Genomic DNA, 26,952 nt, shown 5'->3' with positions numbered 1-26,952 from the left:
GAATCTTTTTGATGCTGTGGGATATTGTTTTTGTACACTGATTTAATAAAATGCTGATTGGCCAAGAGCCAGGCAGGAAGTATAGGTGGGGCAAGTAGACGAGGAAAATTCTGGGAAGAAGAAGGGCTGAGTCAGGAGTCACCAGCCAGACACAGAGGAAGCAAGATGACAAGGCAAAACTGAGGAAAGGTACAAAGCCATGTGGCAAAACAAAAATAAGAATTATGGGTTAATTTAAGTGTAAGAGCTTGCCAGTAACAAGTCTGAGCTAACGGCCATACAGTTTGTAATTAATATAGGCCTCTGTGTGTTTACTTGTGTCTAACTGGCTGTGGACTGGGCGGGACACAGGAAAACTTCCAATTACAATTGGTGCCCAACATGGGACAAGATTTTCCACCTAAAACCTGAGAGAACTTAAGAGATTTTAAAATGGAGCTAAAAACAGCTTCATAGTTGTGTCTCAGGCAAGCCATGAGGTACAGCATGGCAGATTCCCACCAAGTTACACAGAGATGTCTCTAAGTCATGTAGTGCACTGTGTGGTAGATTTAGCTTTTGCTAGCACAGACAAAAAGAAGAGGTTTCTGGGCTACATGTTGCTTTGATAGAGGCACAGACCCACTGCTTCCCAGAGTCAGTGGACAGCCTGGTCTCAGAGTTGGTTGTGAATTATCTCCACCATGTTGAAAAGCTGAGATGGGTGGAGTCAGCAGCCAAGGCTGCAGCTTCAGTACTAACCACTGCAGTTTAAAGCAATAGATTCACAATAAGGCAGATTCAGATGTAATAAGACTTTAAATGGTTTACAGTGTATGTAAAAATGTATGTAGTCTTGGAAGAGAGAAGAAAATGAATATAAACAGGTATATAAAGAAAGAAGTGGTTTCACAAAATAAAGTCTTTAAAGAAACAGTAAAAGTAATACAAAAAATAAGCCAGGCAAAGATGGAAATCACAAACAGAGTCTAGATTATATTGTCTTTGGGATTTTTAACTGCAGAGAAACATTTGATTGTAAAAGCTGCTGAGTTAAATCAATGTGTATATTTTAAAGGTATCTTGATTTCAAAATTTATGTCTAATGATGTATTGCTTTGGAAAAGAGGTTCTGCTTTTGTTTCCACAGAAGATGAGAACCTGTGGATTGCTTCCAGGCTAATATGGTTTGATCAAGGAAGACGCCCCTGAGAGGTCTCCAGATGATGATCCAACATCCTGAACAGCTTCAAGGCAACAGGTTCAGAGAATACAGTGTCACAGACTATTCTAGTTAGAACTTGACCATAAATCTTAATTTTCTTAGGATCCTCATAAAACTACTAGCACCTCCTATGAGCAGGAAGTAGCCTAGAAAACTATGCCCACATTCCAAAAAAATGGATATTAGATGTTTGTTATTGTTTAGGTTGTTGATTACAAATGGTTATTGGTCATAGTCAATTTCTTTCTAAAATAAGAAAGGGGGTATGGTATAGAAATATAGGATATATATATGATAGGATGAAAGAGTAGATTGTTGTCTCTACTTTTAAAGAGCAACAACTTGTTTAAAAATGTTTTACATTTCTATGGATTTCAGTTTATTGATACAAATTTAATTTTGTTATACTCTATGCATAAACTAAACTCTTGTTTAAAGTATTTTGTTTGTGCAACTCATTTGAAATTATAGTATATAGTTGAGAAATACAGATTAGTAATTAGTCATCTATGATAATCAAATTTATAGTCATGTTAGTTAAGTTTTCTAGGTATACATAGATATACTTCACTTAGGTAGGTAATCTTCAAACACTTCAAAAACCTACATAATATGTCATTTAAAATATTTTAAGAAGTTTGACTTTCTGGACATTGAGACATGTCTGCTTCTGGCCACACCAATCTACTTCAAAGAAGATAATGGGCATTGAAGAAAATCATTATGGAGTTTGCTTTCTTTGTCACAAAAATTAACTGGGCAAAAAAAATCCTTTTGCATTGACTGACTGAATATATGTTGTATAAACTGGACATGCAGGACCCATAGGAAGATGACCACTGAAATTTACAAGGTGAGATGGTCCTTCAGGTTCCTGCTTTGCAGAAGAAACTGCCAGACACAGAGAGAAACAGGACACAGAGAGAAGCAACTAAGAAACTCTAGGCCTATAGTCTGAAGAAAGATGACCCAACATTGCAGAGGAACTTTGAATGACTGTACAGGCAGGCAGCTGTCTCTGTCATTTCCAGAATTTTTAGAAGTTGCCTACAATGGTACTTCCTATTTACTTAGGTAATATATCTTTCTGAGGTCTTTGATATAGTTGAAGACTAGATATAATTTTCCTTGGCTATGATAAAAGATAAATTGGATATGAAACTTTAGACTCACAAATATAGGATAGATGATAGAATATTTTCTTTAATTTTGCCAAATACAAATAGACTAGATATTGTAACTGTAATTCTTTTTATTTATTTATTTTTATTTTTTATTTTATTTTAAAATACCATTCAGTTCTACATATCAGCCACGGGTTCCCCTGTTCTCCCCCCTCCCACACTTTCCCCTTATCCCCAGCCCACCCCCAATTCCCACCTCCTCCAGGGCAAATCCTCCCCCGAGGACTGCGATCAACCTGGTAGACTCAGTACAGGCAGGTCCAGTCGTAACTGTAATTCTTGCTTGATAACTTTTCTATTATATGTAATTTTACTATGTTAAAATTAAAACTTTTCTTTTTGATTACACAGAGAAGGGGAAATGCGGTGGAATATTGCTCTTGTGCACTGGTTTAATAAAATGCTGATTGGCCAAGAACCAGGCAGAAATTATAGGTGGGGCAAGCAAATGAGGAGAATTCTGGGAGAAGGAAGGGCTGAGTCAGGAGTCACCAACCAGACACAGAGGAAGCAAGATGACATGGCAGAACTGAGAAAAGGTACCAAGCCACATGGCAAAACAAAAATAAGAATTATGGGTTAATTTAAGTGTAAGAGCTTGTCAGTGATAAGTCTGAGCTAATGGCCATAGAGTTCATAATTAATATAAGCCTCTGTGTATTTATTTGGATTTGAGTGGCTGCAGACCAGGTGGGACACAGGGAAGCCCCCAACTACACTTGGAGAAAACCAAATTTTCACTTGCAAGTAGTTATCAATTGGAAATAGCTTCCAGTTTATGGATAGCATTATGTGTCCAAATTTCTTTTCAGGTCTAGGACCCAATTTGGTGTAGACTCATGCAGGCCCTGTGCATGCTGCACAGTCCTTGTGAAATTCAATTGTGCCTCAATATTCTTGATCTAGAGAACCTGTACTCTTGGTTTTCTCCATCTATTCTGGGTCCCACACTCTATCTGCCTCCTCTTTCACAACAACCCCTGAGGTCTGAGGGGAAGGATTTGATAGAGACATCTGTTCTAGGCTAAGCATTCTAAGTTCTCTCATTTTCTGCATAGGGTAGAGCTCTGCACCTAAACCTATTGTCCACTGGGGAAAAGTCTTCTTGATGACTGAGCAGTTATCTATGAGTATGTCATAGATATGCCGTAGATATCTTTGAGTATGCCATACTCTGAGTATGTGAAATATCATTAGGAGGTTTTTCTTCCTATGTTTTGTTTCATTTGGAAAGGTGTTATTGGGTTTCATACTAGATCTCTGACCTTTCTAGTCTCAGGTTCTTGCTTATCTAACCAGTGTCCAGTATGTGTTCTATATCATGGTGTGGGCCTTAAGTCCAATAAGATATTGGTTGTTTACTCCCACAAGATTTGTAGCACCATTGCACTAAGTATATTTTGTAGGCAGGACACCATTGTAGATCAAGGGGTTCATGGCTACGTTACTGTTTACGTTTCTCCTTTGGTGTTACTGTTTATGTTTCTCCTTTGGTAGAGTACCTCCCTGTACAAAAGATGCTAGACTATAGGTGTGAAGGCTGTATGTAGGCACCAGTTTGACTTCTCTATGTTCATGCTCAATGAATTGTTGGTGTTCTTTTTAACAGTTGAGGTCTTGCTGTCAGTTTGTGCATGACAACCTATAGCCCTGGCCATAACCTCAGTTATTTGGAGATTCACAAGAACCCCTTTGGCCAGCAGCTCAACTAGATATAACCCAATCCTGCTAATGAGAGCTTCATTTGGTGACAAGAGATGTCCAGTTGGAGCTCTGTTTCCCCAGTATTTGGTGATTTCATGTAGATCATCTTCACATATGTATATATTTTAGAAATCTTTTTCTCTGTCAGATTTCTATACTACCCATTCAGATGGCTCTTAGTTTTAGCTGTCTCTCTATGTATTTCCTCCCTTGTCCTCTTCCCTCCTCCTCTCCATGATCCTCCACTTCTAGTCCCCCCTTATCTATCCATAACTGTTCTATTTCCCTTTCCTAGAGAGATCTACCTGTGCTCAGTCCTTTACAACAGACCTTTGTGGTTAAATGGATTTTTGCTTGGTTATGATTATGATAGCCTTAACAGCTAATATTTACATATATAAACTAGTATATACCATATTTGTCTTTCTAGGTGTGGTATACTTCACTAAAGATGAGGTTTTTTTAATAAATATTTTTATTTTATAATTTAATTTTATTTATCAGCCATGATTCCTCTGTCCTCCCTCCTTTCACTCCCCAACATTCCCCCCTCCAATCTACCTCCCATCCCCACCTCCTCCAAAGCAAGGTCTCCCATGGTGAGTAAGCTCAGCCTGGTAGATTCAGTTGAGGCAGGTCCAGTCTCCTCCTCCCTGCACCAAGGCTAAGCAAAGTGTCTCAGCATAGGCCCTAGGTTCCAAAAAGCCGGCTGTTGCACTGACGACAGGTCCTGGTCCGACTGCCTGGGGGCTTCCTAAACAGTTCCAAGTTCATCAGCTGTCTCACTTATCCAGAGGGCCTGGTCCAGTTTCATGGGGGCTCCTCACAGTTTATGTGTTTCCACTAGTTTGGCTATTTATCCCTGTGCTTTATCCAATCATAGTCTCGATATCTTTTACTCATATAATCTCTCCTCTCTCTCACCAATTGGACTCCTGGAGCTCCACCTGTAGTAGTCTTGGCTGTGGTGGCTCTTCACAGCAGTAAAACAGTATCTATGATGCTCACCAAGGACATCATCTGTGCATAAAAATACATTTTTATCTGTTGAAATATGAAAATCATGTGTCAATAATAAATGACTTTATTAATGACCACTTGTGCGAAACACGTGACATTCTTCCTGAACTAGGGGTCTAGGACTAGAAATTGTCATGTCTGGGTTGTCTGCTTTCAGCTGCCCAGATTGCAGCCATGTACGGCTGCTCTAGTCTTCCTGCAGGTGTCCAACTGTCACTTTTTAAACATAGCTTCTGGGAATCCTATTGGCTTTCATCAGCTTTATGACATCATTCCTTCCTGAACCAATCAGCACCAGATAGAGTCTTGAGGTTGCCATGCGTGACCAACTGTAACTCAGTGCTGAGCATCTTTGATCCTGCACAGACGTGATTTTTTTACTGCGAAACCTAACAACCCGATCTCTCACATCTTTATCCAGACCCTACTCCTGTTTTTGTCCCCATTCCTTTATCCATATCCTACTCCTGTTTTGTCCCCACCCCTTTACCCAGATCCTACTCCTGTTTTGTCCCCACCCCTTTACCCAGATCCTACTCCTGTTTTGTCCCCATCCCTTTACCCAGATCCTACTCCTGTTTTGTCCCCATTCCTTTATCCATATCCTACTCCTGTTTTGTCCCCATCCCTTTACCCAGATCCTACTCCTGTTTTGTCCCCATCCCTTTACCCAGATCCTACTCCTGTTCTGTTCCTGACTTGAAGATGTCAGGTAGGAAAAGAAACTTTACTGTTTATTTAATTGGGCAGCTCACTAAAATGGGAAGCATCAAAACAATGTGGAATAAAGGGGAAAATGCTGAACAACAGGTTGGTGCCCTATCGTGGTCTTGGCTCTGACATTTCCTAGGGTTGAGATTTGGACAGAGTATTTCCTCATCCTCTCACTGAATGTTCCTTCACCTTCCTTGGTGAGATAACAGGCTGGCAGGGCTCAGGGATCTCTGAGATGTTGAGTCTTTAGGAGCAATACACAGAGAAGAAAGAGTTTCTGGGACTGTTTCAGCTGAAGCAGAGAGAGATCTGGGTATGTAATGAGGAGAACCGAGGGCCAAGATACTTCCCTTTACACAGTTTTCCACAATGATAGTTCATAGTTGGTGCTGGTCAACATTAGTGGTGAAATATGAGGGGACTCGAGAATGTATCTGGCAGTGTTCCATTAGCAGCTGAGATTAGCTGACCTTTTCTGGCTAGGCAGATGTCCCTCCCTCTTCTGTGGCTGCACATGTGTCTTCCCTGAAGCAGTGGGGGAGAGGAAAGTCTGCTTTCCCTGCTAAAGCAGCACTGTTTGTTACAGTGAATGACAGTGTTCTCTATCTCTGTGCTCTCTCTGGCACCTGCACACTGGGACAATGTCAGGCACCTTCCTGATAATAAAGGTCCTCACCCATGTTTGGTACAGTTTACAGATAGCTGTACAACCCTGGCCCACACTCCACACAAACTCCTAAAGTGTTTAGTCAGATCATTGTGCCATACCCCTGTAATCTCAGCCCTTGGAAGACAGAGGCAGGAGAATCAAGGAGACCATGCCAGTCTCTAGCTGCACAGTGACTTGGGTGTTAAAGACCATTCCTGAAGAAATAAAGTAAAACCAATGGAGTTTTAAAAATTAGCATTCCCAATGTTTGGAGTCTTTGATCTAGTTAAAAGTGAACTAGAGATGAGGAAGAATCACAGGGCAGGGAGGCTGAAGCTATTGGAAGAGCACTTTGGGGCTTTTTACAAAAAGAACAGGCCACCTGGACCTGGAGACAGTCAAGAAAATAGAAAAATGCAGTGGTGGGGGAGAAAATAGAATGGAGGAAGGAGCGAGCATGGAACTTGGAGGTGTTAACCATGGTAACAAAGGATTTATGGGACTGAATGCTGAAGGGAGCCAAAAGACTTCATTGAATCATAAATTTCTCTGGTGATTGAGTAATTTGCTTAGCACAGGGCAAACAGAGATGGATTTAGTGAACATGAAGTTTAGTAGACCAGGAAGTCAACTGAGGCTGGGAAAATGTGTGACTAGGAGGGCCAGCATATCAGGAAAGATACCTTTTGTGTTTGTTTTTTCTTGGCTGATTTCTTGAATACTGGTGATGCTCAACAATTATGAAAATGAACTGAGTGGTAGTGCACGCCTTTAATCCCAGCACTTGGGAGGTAGAGGCAGGTGGATCTCTGTGAGTTTGAGTCCAGCCTGCTCTACAGAGCAAGATTCAGGACAGGCTCCAAAACTACACAGAGAAACCCTGTCTTTAAAGAAAAAATATGAAAATGAGCATGCTATAGATACATCGTAACAATTCTGAGCTGAGTGTCTGGGCTCATGAGTGAAATCTCAGCACCTAGGTGGCTGAAGCTGGAGGATTGATGCCGGTTGTTGGCAAATTTAGGATAAATGGTGACTCTCAAGCCAGCTTCAGTCACAAAGAAAATTATTCCTGAAAAAAAAAAGAAAATAGAATTCTTTCTGCACACACTGCTAGCTCGGTTAGAAAGGATTGAGAGACAGTACTGGGTCCTTTATTTCTCTGACCTCTGGAGAACACATGAATTGTCGAATGTGAGGCGGGGCCTATGCACCTTCAGGATCAGCTTTCAAATTGAAGCTGCTTCTCATCTTCACAGTCATTGTCTTCACTACAGGACAGACTTGCAGATCATAAGGAATCATAGAACTACAAAGAAAAGATAGGAACCAACTATCTGCTCCTGTAATTTATTTGCTCTTTTTTTCCAAGAAGTCTTTGACTAGGGTACCAGTGTAGATTTATGACATCACTCTTCCTCTTAGCAAATCAGTATCTGAATGGTCTTACTGTCCTTATGATGCTGACAAACAATTTTCCCCAGTGTCCAGTATCTCTGATCCTGGACATGTGGGTTTTCTGTTTCTGAATCCAGACAGTGTTTTTGTTATCTGATTCTTATAACTGTGTTCCTATTATTTTCCCAACAATGTCTGGTAAGGAAAGAAATTGAAACGTTTCTTTCATTCAATTTTTCTATACATTTTGAGAAGTCCAGACAGTGTGGAATCATGGGTAGAATATTGAACTAGAAGCTGGTGTCCTGACTAGAATCTTACCCCTGATATATGTGGGGTTATGATTTTGGACAGAGCATTTTCTCTCTCACTAAATGGATCTTTACATTCCACAGTGGAATCTGACAGACTGGGCTCTGAACTCACTGAGGTGCAGCTATAGGTTCACTTCTCTCTGGCCCATGTATAGAATCTGCTCTTCTTCTTCTTCTTCTTCTTCTTCTTCTTCTTCTTCTTCTTCTTCTTCTTCTTCTTCTTCTTCTTCTTCTTCTTCTTCTTCTTTTCCTTCAATTTCATGAGACCACTTCTTAAAAGCATCTCCCCATAGGACCTGCAATATTTTAGTTGTTTCTGAGATTCTCTGCTCTCTCAGATTCATCCTCTGCTTCCCTATCTCCAATCTGACCCTCCTTGGGTCTCTCAGACAACTTAGAGCTGCTCCATGGGCCTGTGGATGCCAGAAGCCCCTGCCATCTTGAATTGATCTCCTTTGGAAACTCTTAAAAATTTATTTAATCCTAGTTTTTAAGTTAAAATAGAATTCAGGTTGTGACTACTATGTCAGGTAGGAAATTGCAGGATTAAAGCCTGTATCTCCATGGCCATTGTGGTCAGTGAGTTGGTAATATGTAAATTAACATAAACTAACATTGATTATTGGAGAAGCAAAGTAGCTCCTTTCCTAACTACTTGTATCTGGTAACAGGTGATATTCTCAAACCCTGGCTCACAGACCATCAGAGCTGTCCAGGTATTAAAGGACCTTTCATTGCTGGAGCTCCGAAGGAGGTAAGTCTCATTGCTGCTGAAGAGAGAGGTCAATTGTATGCAATCATATGGAGGAAATGTAAAAGCCTGGTGCCCTTTTCTGTGTTTAAACTAGTGAACCTCACTTTTTTTTCTCCCTGGTGGACATGTCTTACATCAGAAGTGTGATCACAGAAAGCAAGTCAATACTGTGAGCAGTTTGTCTCTAGAATTCATTATACTTCTGCTCTCAAAGACACAGACTCCGTAGAAAAGGTTCAAGAAGGGCTTGTGCAATGCTGTGGTCCCCGGAGCTCACAGTTCCCAAAGGGTTTTTTTCTTCTTCCGTGATTCTGAGCCTTAGTTCTTGAAATCCTTAAATAGCAGGAACTGAGTTTTCCTTGGCCATTGTCTCACAAAGGCTCTTGAAGACTTGAGTATCATAGATACTAATTAAATCACTTTGGGCACCCCATCACAAATCCTTTTGCTTCCAGCTGATATTACATTGTGGAAGGTATGAGTAGAGTTTCCTCCAAGCTTGGGTGCTCTCTATTGCCTTGGTAACATCAGAAGAAGCCCGCGTGGTAACTGCTGGGTTTATGCTTAAGCACAATCCTCTGATGTGTACACAACCACTCACACCTATGTATGTCTTCTAGTGCAAATCTCAACAAAGAGGTGGTAGGTAAGGTCTGTTCCTTAAGTTAAATGCTACCCAAGAGCTCCTTCACATTGTTTTCAAAGGACACAGACATCCCTATTTCCAACTCTTTACTACTGTAGTAAGAGGATCCTAGGCTGGGTTTGTTCATACATTTATTGAGCTGAATCACCAATGTGGTGTTTTATTTTACATTAGGGAGATGTGTGTGTGTGTGTGTGTGTGTGTGTGCGCGCGCGTGCACATGTCTATGTGTTCTAGACTGCTAGAATGGCAGGATGGCAGGAGATGCATTTTAGTGTTCCCCATCTTCTCTTTTTCTTAGGTCAGGAGCACCATCCGCAGACATAAAGATGTCACTCTCCTGACCCAAGAGCAGTTCCAACTTTTAAGCTCTCTTGAGCAGAATATTTACATCAATAATAAAATTCCCTGGAAATCTTACCTTGAGCTGAAGACCTATCAGCTAAAAGCAGAAGACCTGCTAAATGAAGGCCTCACAGAGGAAGCGCTTGTGATGTATCACAAATTTTCAACGTGAGAACCTGCATTTTCCACTTCCTTTCCCATGACTGATCCCTCACTCATCCTGTCATCCTCTTCATGCTTCCTACCCTTGCTGACCTTATGGAACTTGTCAAAGTCATCTTTTAATCAGATTTCTGGAAGATCTCACATGTGCTTTTCCTTACTGTTCAAAGACATGAGGACCAAAGTTGGTGGTATCACATATAAGGGATTTCATGAGTAGGAGAGTTCTTAAGCTTGTGCCCACATGGCCCAGCTTTTAGACAAAAGAGTTGACAGGTGGATAGGATGTGTCTGCATTGGTGAGTGTTTTGACTGCTTTATCTCTACCTAGGCAGCCAGTCGTAGGCTTATTTGCTGTGTGTGGCAGAGCCAGATTCCTCTTCTCTACATCCTGTAGCCTATTGATTGGTATAGGAAAGAGGTTAGCCTTTCCTGTAGCTACACAGCCACCAGAGGACTGGGCTGTGGACCACCTAGTGTTGGAGTGGCTCAGCAGAGTACCTGAGCTGTTCACCATACTTGGGTTGGCAGAATAAGATTGCAGAGCTGTCCCCAGGGAATGACTCCTATAGTCTCAATGACAAGAACATTGTGTGTTTGAGGAAAGGTAAGGGTAAATGTCTCACCAGTCATAACTAGCCCTGAGATCACCAGAGTAGGTCAGCTCAGGCACTCTCTTGACCATTTCCAGTAGTCTATAGTGGAGGAATCTTTGTGGATTTCTGGGATCTCTCTAGCATTCTGCTTCTTCCTATTCCCACAGGGTCTATTTATCATGGTATCTCTTTACTTGTTCTCACACTGTGTTCTTGGTCCAGCTGGGACCTCCTGGTCCCCTAACCTCTCTTTCCCTTGACCCTTGCCCTCCATTACCCCCCCCACTCCAGTTTGTTCATGTAGATCTCATCCATTTCTCTGTTGTTGGGTGATCCCTGTGTCTTTCTTAAGGTCCTCTTTAGTAGGTAGCCTCCCTGGAGTTGTGAGTTGCAGTCTGGTTATCCTTTGCTTTATATCTAGTATCCACTTATGAGTGAATACATACCATGTTTGTCTTTCTGAGTCTGAGTTACCTCACTCAGGATGATGTTTTCTAGTTCTATCCATTTGCCTGCAAGCCTCATGATGTCATTGTTTTTCTCTGTTGAGTAATACTCCATTATGTATATGTACCACATTTTATTTATCCACACTTCAGTTGAAAGGCATCTAGGTTTTTTTCCAGGTTCTGGCTATTACAAATAATTCTGCTATGAACATAGTTGAGTATGTGTCCTTGTGGTATGATTGAGGATTCCTTGGGTATATGCCCAAGAGTGGTATGGCTGGGTCTTGAGGGAGGTTGATTCCCAATTTTCTAAGAAAGCGCCATATTGATTTCCAAAGTGGTTGTACCAGCATTCCCACCAGCAGTGTAGGAGTGTTCCCCTTGCTCTACATCCTCTCCAACATAAGCTGTCTTCAGTGTTTTTGATCATAGCCATTCTGACAGGTGTAAGGTAGTATCTCAGAGTCATTTTGATTTGCATTTCCCTGATGATTAAGAATTTTGAACAATAACTTAAATGTCTTTCAGCCATTTGAGCTTCTTCTTTTGAGAATTCTCTGTTTAGCACTATAGCCCATTTTTTAATTGGACTCTTGGTTATTTTGATGCCTAATTTCTTGAGTTCTTTATTTGTTCTTGATATCAGCCCTCTGTCAGATGTGAGGTTGGTGAAGATCTTTTCCCATTCTGTAGGCTGTTATTTTGTCTTGTTGTCCATGTCCTTTGCCCTACAAAAGCTTCTCAGTTTCAAGAGGTCCCATTGATTGTTTCTCAGTGTCTGTGCTACTGGTGTTGTATTTAGGATGTGACCTCCAGTGCCAATATGTTCAAGACTACTTCCTACTTTCTTCTTTTAGGTTCAGAGTAACTGGATATATGTTGAGGTCTTTGATCCACTTTGACTTAAGTTTTGTGCACGGTTGACAGATATGGATCTATTTGCAGTCTTCTACATGTTGACATTCAGTTATGCCAACACCATTTGTTGAAGATGCTTTCTTTTTTTCCCCATTGTACAGTTTTTGCTTCTTTGTTGAAAATCAAATGTTCATAAGTGTGTGGATTAATGTCAGGGTCTTCAGTTTAGTTCCATGGTCCACATGTCTGTTTTTATGCCACTATCAAGCTGTTTTTATTATTGTAGCTCTATAGTAGATCTTGAAGTCAGGGATTGTGATGCCTCCAGAGGTTGTTTTATACTTCTTGATAGCTGATGTTTGTTGAATGTACCAGTAGATAGAAGAGTGAGGATCTTTCTCTCTCCTGGCACTGGAGGATAAGGGGATGTGGGATTTCAGGGTGTGCTTTTACTCAGTCCAGGAACTTCTCAAACCCTGAATTTCATCAGGGCCTCATTTGATACTTGGAACTTTTTGTACATTTTAGTCACTCTGCTCTATTCCTTTAGACTCTTTGTGGAGAAACTCACAAAAGACCCACAATATCGGAAGTGTCTTTCAGCTCGAATAAGATCCAAAATCAACAAGGTAAGTCTTCATTGTCTATGGGACTGATCTAAAATCTCCATAACAGCAGTGAACTACTTAGAGAAAAGCAACAGATCATGACCCTGGGTAGGAGGGGAGCTGATTCTGCCTCAGCATAGCAGTACAGAGGAGAGGGATGGCAGGAAATGGGGTTCAAGTCATGCATGAGATACTGCTGCCTCTCCCCACTTGTTTTCTTATTCTCTTTTCTGACATTAGAACTGTTCAAATTTTCCATTTCTGTTTTGTATTGCAGACTATAAATAACGTTGTTGATAAAGCTGAGAACCTAAAATTCACATTCCGAAGACGACATCCTAAGGAGGGTGAAGGCTACCTGGCAGATAAGGTCAGTGTGTGAGCATGGAGGAAGGAGGATTGTGTGTCATTTGGTCAGCCTGTGTTCTGGGATTGTGTTGTGTTGTTTCAGTGAGTCTATGATCTAATGGATAGGCCCCATACTCACTTGAACACACATGCACTTTATCCAGACAAGCCAACACACATACATACATACACACACACACACACACACACACACACACACACACACACACACACACACACAAAGTGCAGTAGGGCACTGAGAATATTGAGACTTCATTGTTACTGAAGATGGCTTTACAGGAACTGACTAAGGTGGTGGTAGCTGTTCTCCATAGACCTGGTGCTCCATGGGCCCTATGCTGAGATGTCAGACCTAAACACACCTACCTACACTTTTTTCATCTCTTTGCTGGTAAGGCTTTTTCTTCTGGCATTTGAAGACGTAACTTAAATCTGTTTTTCTTTCTGTAGAAGAAAAGAAGAGCAGAAGATGCAAAAATCAAGGCATTTGGGGAGGATAAAAAAAATCATGAGAAAAACTTCCCAAACTTCCCCAAATTCAGTGCTCTTCTGCACAGATTTGTGCGTCGTGGAAAGGTGGGGCCCAGCCTGAAATCAACAACAAAGGCTGAAGAACATTCAAGAGGAAGCACACCTGGGAAACAAGTGGTGTGTGGCCCACAGGGAGTGTTTGAGGAGATAACACCCATCACTAGAGCAGACACTCCCTGTGGGGAGTCTAAAATGATGAGAAGCCCAGGTGAGTCACCACAGGTCCATGACTTGGAAATGACTTGTGTATAAGTGTTTCCCATTGCCTCTGGGTCAGCCACACAAAACAGACTCCAGCTCTCCAGTAAAGTAAGGCAGTGCTGGTGCACAGGTGTCTGAGGTCTAGAGCACTGAGCGACAGAGAATGTTCCTTCCCCTTGTCCACGTCCTCAGCCGTTTGCTTCCACGGATCCACTTTGCTGTGGTAACAGAACCTCGTGTGATGAGTGTTGTCCCATTCCTTCCTGCCATCTGTCTTGTCAAAATAACCTTTAACGTAGTTTACCCAGTCAAGTTTCCTCAAAACTTGTTTGAATTCAGATCCTCATCTTTTCTGAGCTCTGTAGAGATTTGAAGAAGCACATTAAGAAAATACTGAATCATCTTCCATCATAAGGAATGTGCTGTGCATTGTTACTTTATGAAAGTTGGACTCTTAGATAATCTTAGGACATAATGGAGAGATGTGAGGGCAACAGAATTTTGGGTGCATGAGATTATGTTTTCAGCATTTGGTAGACTCTCACAGGAAATCCTCAATTAGGGCCAGGGAGATGATGACTCTGTGGGTGAAGCACTAGCAGTGACAGGGTCAGAACCTGAGATGGAATCTCCAGAAAGCACGTGACAATGGGGTGTGTTGGCCACCTGTACATTCAAGGTTCTCTTCAGGTGAGGTGGGACAGGGAGACAGGAGAAGACCTGGTTTCTCACAGCACAGCTAGCTGGGCAGACACAGAAGCACAGAAGAGATTCTGTTGGACCAAAGGGGCCAGGGAAGATCAGCACTCCAGGCAGTCAGGTCACATCTGCAGATGTGCTGAAGCACCTGTGCATCCTTGCTCACATATCAGCGTGCACATTCTGACAAACAAACACATATCATGGACTTGTGCAAACACACTCACAATTCATACATAAAGGTTTTTAATGGGAAATTCACAAATATAGCAGAAAAATGTTCTCAAATATTCAGCTAATTTGTTTCATTTTTTATTTTTTAATTTTAATTTTTATAATTTGGCTTAAAACCTGAATAGGCCTGACTTGAGATCCTGCCACCTCAGCAAGCAAATGCTGAAATTCCAAGTGTGCATCACCAAGGCTGGCTTTTCAGATGTTTCTAAAGTATTGGTTGATTCTTGTCTTGCCTTGGAAGAGTCAAAATCTCTTCTTGAATGAGGAGGAGCTGCAAGCCAAATTGCAATGCTCTGTCTCAGTTAAGCACAGGCGAGTCAGCCTTTTCCAGCTGTGAGCCTGTGCAGTCAGCAATTCACACATTTCCAGATGCAAGTGAGAGTCTAACTTTGCAAGCCCTGAGCCTGTGCACTCAGCAATCCACACATTTCTAGATGCAAATAAGAGAGTCTACCTTTGCAAGCCCTGAGCCTGTGTACTCAGCAATCCACACATTTCTAGATGCAAATAAGAGAGTCTACCTTTGCAAGCCCTGAGCCTGTGCACTCAGCAATCCACACATTTCTAGATGCAAATAAGAGAGTCTACCTTTGCAAGCCCTGAGCCTGTGCACTCAGCAATCCACATATTTCCAGATGCAAATAAGAAGCCTTTCCCAGCTGTGAGCTTGTGTACTCAACAATCTACACATCTGTATAATATAATGAAGAAGCAGGGGTAAGCTGCTCAGTTCCTATTGGACTGGAAAAACAACCAGGAGAGGGATGACTGGTTCCAGCTAAGTGGAGCCATCTGTCCTTGGGACTTTGATGGGCTAAGTGTACCATCTTCACTCACATTTGGATTTGAGGCTGCAACTTCTCTAGGTGGTATGTGCCACGGGTGATCCTGTAGTTCCAGGGTCTCAAGGGTTTCCTCCATCCCTACGACATGCCCTATTAGTGACAGTCTGTGATGGTATGACCTTGAGAAAATCTGTGTATGCTTTCATGCAACTGCAACCTCTTGAAATCTGGTGGGGTTTCTTGTGGCCTCACAGCTCTTGGGGGAAATGGTCTACATGACTGAGCATGCTCACAACAGGCTTTCTTCAAGTGGAAATACTGTAAAATACTTGTAGTTTGTCTCAGCCTAAGTCTGAAAGGTACAGACTATGGAAGCCACTTTCATGAGACTCAGTCTCAAGACCCATGAGGACCCAGGGAATCGTTAAGTCCAGACCTGAGAGTCCAGTGGCCAGCAGACCTGGAGATCCAAACCACAGATAAAGAAGACATGTCTGTCCCAGGAGGGACTCAGCAGAAGTTTACATTTCTCTGTCTGTTTGTCCTGTTTAGTCTCCATGTTACCCACCAGAGTTGAGAGGGCCCTTTGCCCACTGAGTCTGTGAACCTACACAGAAATTTCTTTGCAACCAACTCATGGTCACACCCAGAAATATGTTCTTCCATCCACTGACAGTAAAGACCATGCTCACAACTACCACTCAGCTGTGGCCAGAGCTTGGAGAAGAAACTCCCTGCCTATTTTGTGGTTCCATCATGGGGAGGGGGGCTGCTGGAGAGAATACCAATGACTTTGTGTTTTTCCTCCAGGCTACCAGACTGAGTTCTGCTCAGGGACACCAGGCCCTGTAACCTCAGACTTCTTTCTCCTTTCCATTGCAGTTCTGAACTCCAAAGGCCTCCACCCTGTGGTCCTTCCAGAGGATTTATGGGAGCAGTTCCTGCTTTCTGCAAAGAACAATACCCAAAAAGGAATAGAAACATGTGGAGTCTTATGCGGGATACTGGTAAAGATATGAAGACTCCTTGATCTGAGACCGTTTCTTTCCCCTTGGCTTCCCATGACTCCCAGAAAACATATCCAGGGGCTGTGTCCATACATATCACTCCACAGAAGGAACCATGGATGACAAGTCCTGGCCACCTGGAATTTGATGATTTTGCAACTGGTTGCTTTTCAGAGTCCCTTGAAATTGAACAATTTGCTTCAGTGCTATAGTTACAAATTTTCACTCTAGTGGTGGCTAATGCCTGTAACCTCAGTCATTGGCAAACTGAGACTGGAGGCTTCCTATAAGTTTAAACCTGGTTCACACACAGAGTGAGTCACTGAAGTAAAAGCAGGCAAGCTGCCATGTAGAATGTCTGGTGTGAGGCATGGAGACAGGCATATTGACTAATTCTAAAAGGAGGAGGATTCAATTCCTTTTGTAGTCTGGTCTGATCACCTACTCTGTGGTAAGCCTTGGAATATAAATAAAACACTTCAAGACCCTCAGTCAGATCTATTGGCTGCTACAGGGAAGACCCTAGTCCCAGGATGTGCTAGGAGGGACATGTCAGGTTCATCTTATCCTCTGTGCCTTCATACAGTACCCAGCAAAGCACTGGAGCAGTGTTTCAGGTGGAGAAACACTGAGGTGAGGGAGAAGCATGAGAGTCATTCACTGAGGTGGGCTTTACTTACTTGTGTTATGAGAGAGTGGGATTGACAGTGCCAGGGAATTATAACAAGTTGTTTTCTCTTGTCAGGTAAAGGAAGAATATCAAGTTACACACATCATAATTCCTATGCAGAATGGAGAGCCTGACTATTGTTACACTGTGAACGAGGAGGAACTCATTTTTGTTCAAGAGGAGCTGGGGCTTCTCACCTTAGGTTGGATTCATGTAAGCACACTCACCTCCCTGTGGCAGGGTCCTTTTCTAAGCACACTGCCTATTTCTTTCTCATCACAGAATCAATCCTTTCCAGATCATCTTTCTCTGAGCACAAGCAGTCACTAGTGTTCCATCCTTGAGTCAAAGGCACATTTCCTGGTGTATTTCCAGCTCTTCTAATTTTATCTCTTACACAAAGCAGTTCTTCAAAGTTCCAATACCTTGTGAATAGATGAATAATGGTAGCTTCCCTAGGATGTATGAGAACATGGTGTAGAGACCATGTCCCTAAAAGCTGTATATAAAAACTGGACATATTTTAATGTCAAGATAATTCATTCTAATGATTGCATTTTGTCTTTATGGAGAAGAACTTGCTTTGTGCACACCAAAAGAGCACCTGCACACAAGATTTTCAAGTAGTTGGCCATGCTGTGTAGGCTTGTGGTGATCTTGAAGGAAATATAGTTCCTTCCCTAGAGAGTTCTTCCGAATGAATCTCTCATTTTCATGGCTTCATACTCACAGAACATGCAGTTTCTCTTAGAATGGGACAGGTATAAGCCGCAATCAGTTGGCTATTTCTAGGTTTTTCGAGACCACCAGTACTTTTGTACTCATAGCTTGGGAAGTGCTGATATGTGAGGCAGTCTCCTGTATCTTCATGCTTCAGTTGCATAAATTCTTAATGCTTTGCCTAACAATAATATACCATGGGAGATGGAAATTTGTCCTTTGGTGCCTGGAGATCATACAGAAAATGAGCACCAATTTCGATGAGGCAGAGTCCATTCTATTCTTTAGGAGATAAATATAGGGCACTGTGGGTTTCATGGAAAGAGGAGTCTCACTCGAGGTGACTTATAATGACTTACAAAGAAGCCCAAGGAGAGTTCCATGGGGAAGGGTTCTTGCATCGGTGAGCAGTCCTGTCCATTGGGATTTGTGGTTGATATTAGAAAAGGATGTCAGATTTGTGTTGACATGACCCTTCAGAACCATGCACTCCATTGTCGGCTGTGGGAAGAAAGAACAGACCTGCTTTTGAGTAAAGGGAGAACTCCCTGGGTGTTTTGGGCAGAACAATGACACGATCAAAGCCAGGCTCAGAAGGTAAAGTGAAGGAGTTGCAAGGCTGGTAACAGCGGGGAGGTCAGTTAACGTTTGGGGCCTGCTCACTTCCAATGATGATGAGAGGGTGATGACCATGTGCACAGAATGTGGGGTTTCAGAGATCCAGGGGCTGAGGAATAGGGGTTGTCAAGTCTGTGATAGGGCAGGCTTGGAGTTGGACCCATGGGGATGGCATAAGCATGAGTGGGGCATCTAGAGGAAGACAGACTTTGGAAGTGGGGTTCAGTACTACCTTGGGGAATTTATGGCACTTGTGAGATATCACATCTGTGGGACCTTGGCTGGAAGTTGGAAGGAGGTTTTGGGAAGCCAAGTGAAGGCAGGGGAGGAAACTGTGACTTCTGAATGGAGCTGGCCCAGAAAACCTGGTAAATAAGGAGTGTTGACAGCAAGAGAAATGATTGGCTGACAGCTGAGGAGGAGATCTAATGAGGAGAGCAGGAACCCAGTGGGGGATGACAGAGACACAAGGCTGCAGGAGAAATGGTTATGGGGTTCACAGAAGACACACAGCGGGGACAGTGGGGGAATGAGTTCAGCATGTGACCCAGGGACAGACTCCAGCAGAAGAGGATCCAGATCTCATGCTGGAGCTGGAGCTCTTTGAGGATGTTGGCTAATGACTTTTAGGCCTTGGTGGGCAGAGACTGCAAGGTTTAAAGAAGCCATGGAAAGCTTGGTGTACTGGCAGTTCTGGAAGCCTAGCCTTCAGGAAGGTGGGCTTGCTGGATGGTGACTTTGGCACCAACCTGTGCTACACAGCCAGACTGTGACATGAAAACAATGTCATTTGATGAATTTATGGCTATTGTGGAGTTTGTCAGGACTGTCATATTGAGGATCACATCTATCTAGGCCAAGATTCTAGGGGAAAGGGAGAGAGATGAGGCTGCTTTTTGCAGAGTTGGGTTAACAGAGTATGGACATGTACAAGAACTGGGAAATGGTTTCATCATGGTTTTGTCTAGTTGTTTTTTGTTTCCTTCATTTTAGTTTTTTCTTTGACTTTTAGTTTTACAAGTGCTTGATATTTTAAAATATAGCTTACTTGTAGTGTACATGTATGAACACCATAGTTTAATGACTCCTTGAGGAAACAGGAATTTGCAGAGAGCCTGGTCCAGATTTCCAAATTCCTTCCTCTGAGATTGATCTTCCTCTTGCTCTAACCATCTCTATTTTGATCTCTATAGAGTTAATCTAAGTGTGCCCCCTCCATGCTATCAGTACTTCATATCTGCTTATGTCCTGAAATGCAATGGATAGATACGTGACTTTTACATCCGGCTTTCTTGGCCTAACATCTGCAAGGTTCCTCCCCATTCTGGCATGCAGTTGTTTGATGTGTGTTTACACCTGGTGAGCAAGTAAAAGAGGGAAGGGAAGAGAAGGAAAGAGGGGAAAGATAATGTGACAGTAGTGTTTACAGTACCACACCCGAAGGGCAGAAGGGCCTCCTCTTCACATAGGGAGAAATCACATAGGGAGGTCTCAGAGGCAGGATTGAAGGCAGGGAGCTTAAGACCCTGAGAGATTGCTGAACTGATGTTTGAAATGGTCATGGGAACTCTGGGTGAAGATGGAATCAGAGTCTGCTGTTAGCAGGAGGGAAGCAGAGGTAAGTTAGATGCTGAAGGACAAAACTTGGAATGGTTACTCTTTAGGCAGTCAGTATAACTAGGCATGGATGAATAAAGGGATCTTGTCCTCAGGGAGGAACCAGCTTAGAAGTAATTTGGAGAGCTTCAACTTATATGGAACTTTATGGATCAGGAAGACAAAAGAGATAATTCCTTCTTCCTTCTCCACCTAGCAGACTGGAGTGTTTTCCCGGCATGATTTCGGCATTCATGGTGGGAACCAGTTGTTGAAGCTCCTCAGGACTGCTTTCCTTTGTGGATCAGGCATGGGGCTCACTGGGAATTCTTGGCTTCTTTTGTCTTCTCAGACCCATCCAACCCAGACAGCCTTCTTGTCGAGTGTGGATTTACACACTCATTATTGTTACCAGAAGATGTTGCCGGAATCCATTGCAGTGGTGTGTGCACCCAAATATAAACAGTGAGTATGTAGGATTCGGGTCTGGAAGGTACAAGAGCAAAATGCTCCATGGCTCAGAACACTGTGAAAGTGAAGTAATATTCAGAGTGTCTTAAGTGCTTGCTATGAAAGCCTCCCTTTAAGGTGCACATTCTCATTAACATGAGCTGCTCTTAAAAGATGTGCTGACACCACTGCTGGTTCCATCCTCCAGAAGTGACCTCAAGAGCCAGAGGTTAAAGAAATTCCACACTGGACACTGCATACGAGTGTCATCTCTTCTCATTCCCAATGTCATGTTAATCTGAGTTCCTCAGCAGAGCTAATGTTGGGAAAGCAATGAATCATCTTGTTTTCTTTTGTAATAAGTTTTTGTACCCTGGATTTTGTCTCACAGGGGCTATTGGACCCTGGTTTCAGTACACCCCCAACTTGCTCCTCACAATGATTGTCCTAACAGACCTACCTTTTTGTTTGATTCTTATTCTTTCTCATTTCTACTGTTGAGTTCCTTTGCATCATTAGGCCAAGAAAGGGATCCAGAGATAGTGAGACAGAGAGGGCCATACACATACAGGGGTAAGAAGAAGGGAAGGAAGGAGCAGGAGGACAAGAAAAGGATGAAGAGGAGAAGAAAGAGAGGGGAGGGAGGGTGATTGAGACTATGACAAAGACAAGGTCTAACAGGACAAAGACGGTGATGACTAGGATAGGAGGAGGAGTTCCACATGGTCTATGAGGGAGGAAGAATTGTGCAGAGGAGAGACAGGAGGAGAGGAGGGGAGAAGGAGAGAGAGGAGAAGGAGCGAGGTTATATAAAGGAGAGAGGAAGAGGAGGAAAAGAAAGGAAAAGAAGGGGGACAAGAGGAGAGAAAGATGGAGAGGAGAGAGAAGAAGGAGACTTCTTGGGGGGATATTTGCTTGACTGATTTTACTATTTCTCATTTCAGAGTCGGAATTTTTACACTAACATCTTATGGATTAAAAGAAATATCGTTGTGCCCCCAAAGAGGATTCCATCCTCATAAGCAGGACTCAGCTCTCTTCTGTGTATGTATCTGTGTACAAGAAATCAAGGCCATATTCCCAGCCAGGACATAGAGCTGATATGGTTGAACATCCTTTTGATCCTCACGGAAGGTCAACCTCATCACTCTCCTTTGTAGGAATCCATAATAACCGTGTATCTAGGAAGCAGAGGGCTGTGGATATCGGTTTCTCATATTTGCAACCTGGTCATTTACTGTCTTTGAGGGTGCTGGCCATCTGGACCATTTTTCCTGATAACTGGGGATACTAATATTATGTACTTTACAGGCTGTTGATAGGATAAAGGAAGAGGGACTGGGGTGGACTTAGGGATAGAGTGTGTCCTCAGCATACTTGATGCCCTGGATTCCATGCCCAGTAACATGGAGGAAAGAAATAACCAACAAAATATGGAATCCATTAGCTTATTCAAGGTTTATTACTTATTAATTTCTTCTTCATCAATGTCAGTTACTAGGTTTCAGTGGATGATAAGAATGCCAAGGAAAAAGCCATGTAAGATAGATAAATTAAGCACATTTCATTCTGAAGTTTTGTGCTCACCTGCCTACGGAGGTATTTTTTTTTCTCCCAGTTTGTATCTGTGATAACAACACTTAGTTTGATCAGGCCTCAGGGCCTCAGATCAGCCTCAGATCAATGAGATTCTGGCACTTTACTTCACATTAGCCTGGACTTTTTCATCCACTTTGATTCAGAAGAAATGCAGCAACATAGTGAAAAGACCAGAACCCAGTCCTGTAAAATATATGAGTGAGGGATACAGCCACAGAGATTGAAGGAAGGCTAAGATACTGAGATCAGAGTGCTAATTCCAAGTGGTAGAACTCTGTGTGTGCTTTCTATGTATCATAATAAATGCATGTATGTATTTATATATAGTTTGCATTATACTAACAGTAAAATAAGACCTAATGAAACTTCAGCTTTCTTTAAAAAATATATGTAGATATATATTTCATTATTTTTATTTCTTTAACTTCCTTGTGTAGTCTTTTAAAAGTAGACCCTGTTTTGACTTTAATTCTCTTTCCATTTGGATTTGCACATGAGTTTAGTGCCTGTGTGGTTAGAAGAAGTTGGCAGATGCCCTTGATGTGGAGTCAAGTCATTGCTTACTGCCCACTTCCCTGCAAGAGCAGTGGGTGTTGTTAAACAGTGTACCATACTCCAGTCCCTGTTTTCTAGTCTCATGGATCAAGCCAGGTTTTCAGTTGACTGTGGGGAAGATCTTTCTAAAAAAGATCTGTTAAAAAACACATAGCTCTATCTTAGAAGATAAAATGATTAGGTGCTAGGATGTTGAAAGATGTTGCACAATTAAAAAAAAATGTCTAAAACACCAGTTCTCAAGTTCCCAGTTGGCAAGATCTCCTCCAAACCTAACCATGGTGAAGCACATCTGTAGCACCAGCACTTGGGTAGCTGCTGCAGGAGATCACAAGTTTGAGGCCAGCTGAGGCTACATAGCCAGGCTTTCAGATTGATAAATCCTTATGACTTTGTATGCCACCTGTGAGTATCTCCTTGAGGACTATTAGGTCACCTTTACCATCTGATTGACATCATGACTCCAATATTGCACTGAACTTCCTGGTCCCTTTTAATAAAGGAATGTTTCACAAGTGACTCTGGAAAATAGATGCAAAGATACACGGGGAGACACTGACTCCAACCATGTGGAGAACTTGGTGGGAATGTTGGGTGCCAGATCTTTTGACATTGCTTCTATTGACTTCAGGATTTCAGTGCTAGGATGAGAACTATGTAACTTCAGTGAGCTTCTCAAATCAGAGGTTTATTGCTGGGGATGAAGTTCGGTTGGGAGAGTGCTCCTCTTTCAAGCACCAGGCTCTGGACTCATTTCCCAGCACTATTGAAATCTGCCATGGTGGTGTTTGCCTATAATCCAGCACTTTGGAGCTAGTAGCAGGAGGGTAATTTCAGGATCTCTCTGGCATACCTAGGTTATGTGTTCTAGCCTGGGTCACATGAAGCTCTCTTTTGGTATAATATAAAAGGTATATGCTGTTTCAAAACAGGAGTTATTCATGCCTTAACCACATTTCCTTTTCTCCAATTGCAGGACTGCAGTCATGTCACCATCCAAAACAGCCGGGTGACTGTCACAGATTTGCGATGAGTTAAATCCCATACACCTACATCAGTGGGAGTGTGTGTGTGTGTGTATTTTGTGTATATGTGAGTGAATGTAGGATGGTGTATGTGTATATGTATATGTGTTCTACCTATGTTGTGTATGTTACATCTGTTTCATGTATGTTACATCTTTGTCATGTGTGTACAACAGTGTATATGAATGGCACACTGTACTCATTCACAGAGCCCAGAGGAAGACACTGATGTGTGCTCTATTAATGAATTAGAATAGTCATTCATAATGACTAGAAATTGATTTTATTATATCGTTTGCTTGTTATTAGTTTTAGATGATATTTTCTGGCCAGGATCCAGTATAGGTGTAAGGGCCCAATGCACACACTTGCTGGCTTGCCTCACCTGCCTCAGGGAGCCTAGAGGACAGGTTGTAATGCCAACACTCACTAACCAACTGAAGGATGAAGGTCTCCATTGATCCCAGACATCAGTCTACATGTCTCACTTTGCTTGGAGGCTTCTTTGACAGACAAATGACTTTTTGAAGATATAAAGCACAGAACTTGAAACTAACTGATAGACATAATTTAAAGAGAAATTTCTGACTCAGATGAGTCTTATTGCTTTTTGAGTAGTGGCTGTATGCCATGATGAGGCTTAACAACAATGTACAATTTCACATAGAATTTGGAGTTCCTGATGCAGACTACATGGTGTCTCCCTGGGTGAGATGTTGCACTATAGTCTGGCACATGGAAACTGGGAAAAAATGCCAGAGTTTAAAAGAGAATATTCTATTAATGGGGATTCTCTGCTGGGCTACAAGAAGAATCTTTGGGCATCACATGTTAGGCCTAAACTCTTTATTCATTGATCTTTTGACTTTTGGTGATGAGTGATTTTGAAGCTCCAGGGCATCTCGTAAGGAATAAGGACCTCTGGAACAAAGTGGACCACCTCACAAGCCTAGAAAGGCAAGAGAAGATGAGTGCAGCTCTGTGGACTGTGTCATAGTTGTCTAATGTAAAACAGCACCAGGTAGCCCTCCTCCCCTCCTCATAGATGATCCAGTCTGACAACCATGTTGCCCTGAAGACCGTCTTCCTGAGTGACCACTCTGGCTAGGAAACACAGCACAATACAACTCTGAAGGATGTTTGGACAAGAGAGAGAAGTCTACTCACCTAAAAAGCTTGTTTTGAAGTATGTAAAGTTCCCTAGCTGTGATGAACTCACCACTGAGGCTAATGCTTACAGCAAACTGCAAACAAAAATGTTGTCCTGCACAAGGGATGCCTGGACAAATTCACTGCCAGTGACAGACTGGCTAAAGCAGCTCACCATGAACTGTGCTCGGGCGCACATTCTCTGCTCATGTTGGCCCTGTCTAGAAATTCCATAAATTTCACAGAAACTTGCATTTTCTTTATATAAGTGTATTTTGAAACAGATTTGTAGTTTCTTAAAATTGCTATTTAGTTCTATAATTAAAGTTGAGTTTTGTGTCAAGCTCTTGAGTCTTCCTTCTGATCAGGAGTCACATAATCATGTTAAGTGAGAGGTGTGATTGCCAGCTAATAGGATTAGTAGATACTGGCGGGCAACCTTGTCCTAGTTGATTATTTCTCCTTTATTTCCTTTTTCCTTTTTCTTTCTTATTTACTGTGACTGTATCTCAGTGTGAAGCAATCTCTAGTCTGAAATTCACCTTATAGTCCAGGCTGACCTGGAACTTACAAAAACTCACCTACTTCTGCTTCCCGAGGGTTGGGATTAAACATTTCATTGCTGTGGTTTTACATTTTATCATTTGACATTGTCCTGTATGTCTATAATCGATCTTGATCATACTTAGTCCTCCCCTCCCTCAGCCACACTCCTCCAACCCCATCTGAAACCCCTATTGTAAACGTGCCAGGTTTGGGGTCAAGGGTCTTGTTGTATGAAGCCTAGTTGCCTGCCCCATTTCCCATTTGAACAACCCACTGAGTTTAATCAGGGTCTCTTGCATGTGCACGTTTGTGAGGTTCTATTGAATCATGGCCAACTTCCCATTCTTTACACCCCCAAAGAAAAATGACTCCTCCTTCCCCCTAAAGAAGTATGAATCACTCCTCAGCTAGGGTTAGAGCACTAACCCCTACACCATGCATTCTGGAATACTGAAGCACTCCCCCTTGAGAAGCTTTAGTGGAGACAAACACAGCTGCTGGGTTTTCCTGAGTGCAAAGCCCTTGTCTTGTGTAGTAAAGAGGTTTTCACAGTACTCCTCTCCAGCTTCCACCTCTTAAATTGTTTCAGCGTCATTTTACACCATGCCTCTGAATGGTGATGGTGATGGTGATGGTGTGTGTGCATGTGTGCACGCACGCACATCATCTCATTTGGAATCAAACACTCAACACTTTTTCTCAACTATTTGACAAGTAAATGATTCAACGTATTAACCACTCCCCATGCCAAGAAGCTTCTCTGACCAATGGGAAAGCAGTACTAATCTTTCTACATATACATACGTATTTGGGAGGCATTTTGACAACATGTCCATTTAGAAAAATGACAGTAGCATGTTTCTCCATGGGCCTCTTTATGCCACAGTGTGGTCTTAGCACTAGAAATATGGCACCCACATGAATTACATTCTGGGAAGAGGCCAAATACCCAACCAGAATGTGCTTGGTTACTGTCATAGTAATAGTGCCATGATTGTATCTGTGGCCACATCATCTGCAGCATGTCAGCAGTAAAGTATGTAGAATGCATAGTTAATCAGAACACTGATGCCTACTTTCTCCCAGCACTATGTATAACACCACCCTGCACCAAAAAAGCTAGGTAGCACAGAGGAAGTTTGCTCGTCAGTTTCAGCTGATTTCTCTATGTGCTAAGACCAAAAGGTGGTGTCTTCAACAGCAGGGTCTTACCATCTACTATTGGTGTGCAACCAAGAGAATTAGTACTAGCCTGTATTGTTTTAGAAGCCTGGGGCCTCCCTGACTAAAGATGCACAGGAAGTATCTCACAGCGGGGACTTGAATTTTTCTGTGATAACCCACGAATGTGGAAGCAGCATGAGAACACCATACAGGTGTTCTCTAATGTGAGTCTTCCTGTTTGCTGTCTTTTTAAGGCTTGGGATCTTCCTCTTGGGCATTGAAACCTTTCCAGAGTCCCAGATTACATCCAACTTAATGGTTCAGTTACCTAGACACCCACCCTGCTGCATTTGCTTGTTGACTCCTCCAGGACCAGACCTAGGATGGTCTGTGAATCTGCAGCCAATACTGAACATTTCTTTATGA

At 42.4% G+C, this 26,952-nt stretch overlaps 1 protein-coding gene across 5 annotated transcripts; it reads left to right on the top strand.

Annotated features, from left to right (window-relative positions):
• Positions 1–25,159, top strand: LOC143266925 (STAM-binding protein-like). Of its 5 annotated transcripts, XM_076542965.1 has the most exons (13): positions 1–1,240; positions 1,839–2,278; positions 2,740–2,927; positions 8,859–8,941; positions 9,889–10,100; positions 12,548–12,626; positions 12,883–12,975; positions 13,425–13,713; positions 16,310–16,434; positions 17,180–17,317; positions 20,391–20,503; positions 21,433–21,532; positions 23,619–25,159. In XM_076542965.1, exons 2-13 carry the CDS (start codon positions 2,169–2,171, stop codon positions 23,673–23,675), a joined length of 1,587 nt encoding a protein of 528 aa, XP_076399080.1. In that variant the 5' UTR covers positions 1–1,240; positions 1,839–2,168; the 3' UTR covers positions 23,676–25,159. The 5 variants fall into 5 exon arrangements, with proteins under 5 accessions (XP_076399080.1, XP_076399078.1, XP_076399082.1 ...); XM_076542963.1 differs by having other exon boundaries at positions 1–2,278; XM_076542967.1 differs by lacking the exon at positions 1,839–2,278 and having other exon boundaries at positions 2–1,240.
• Positions 25,160–26,952: the final 1,793 nt, after the last annotated feature.

The sequence above is a fragment of the Peromyscus maniculatus genome, chromosome 1 (genome assembly GCF_049852395.1).
Source record: "Peromyscus maniculatus bairdii isolate BWxNUB_F1_BW_parent chromosome 1, HU_Pman_BW_mat_3.1, whole genome shotgun sequence".
In the NCBI taxonomy this organism is placed as follows: Eukaryota; Metazoa; Chordata; class Mammalia; order Rodentia; family Cricetidae; genus Peromyscus; species Peromyscus maniculatus.
This window is presented reverse-complemented; position numbering and strand designations above follow the sequence as displayed.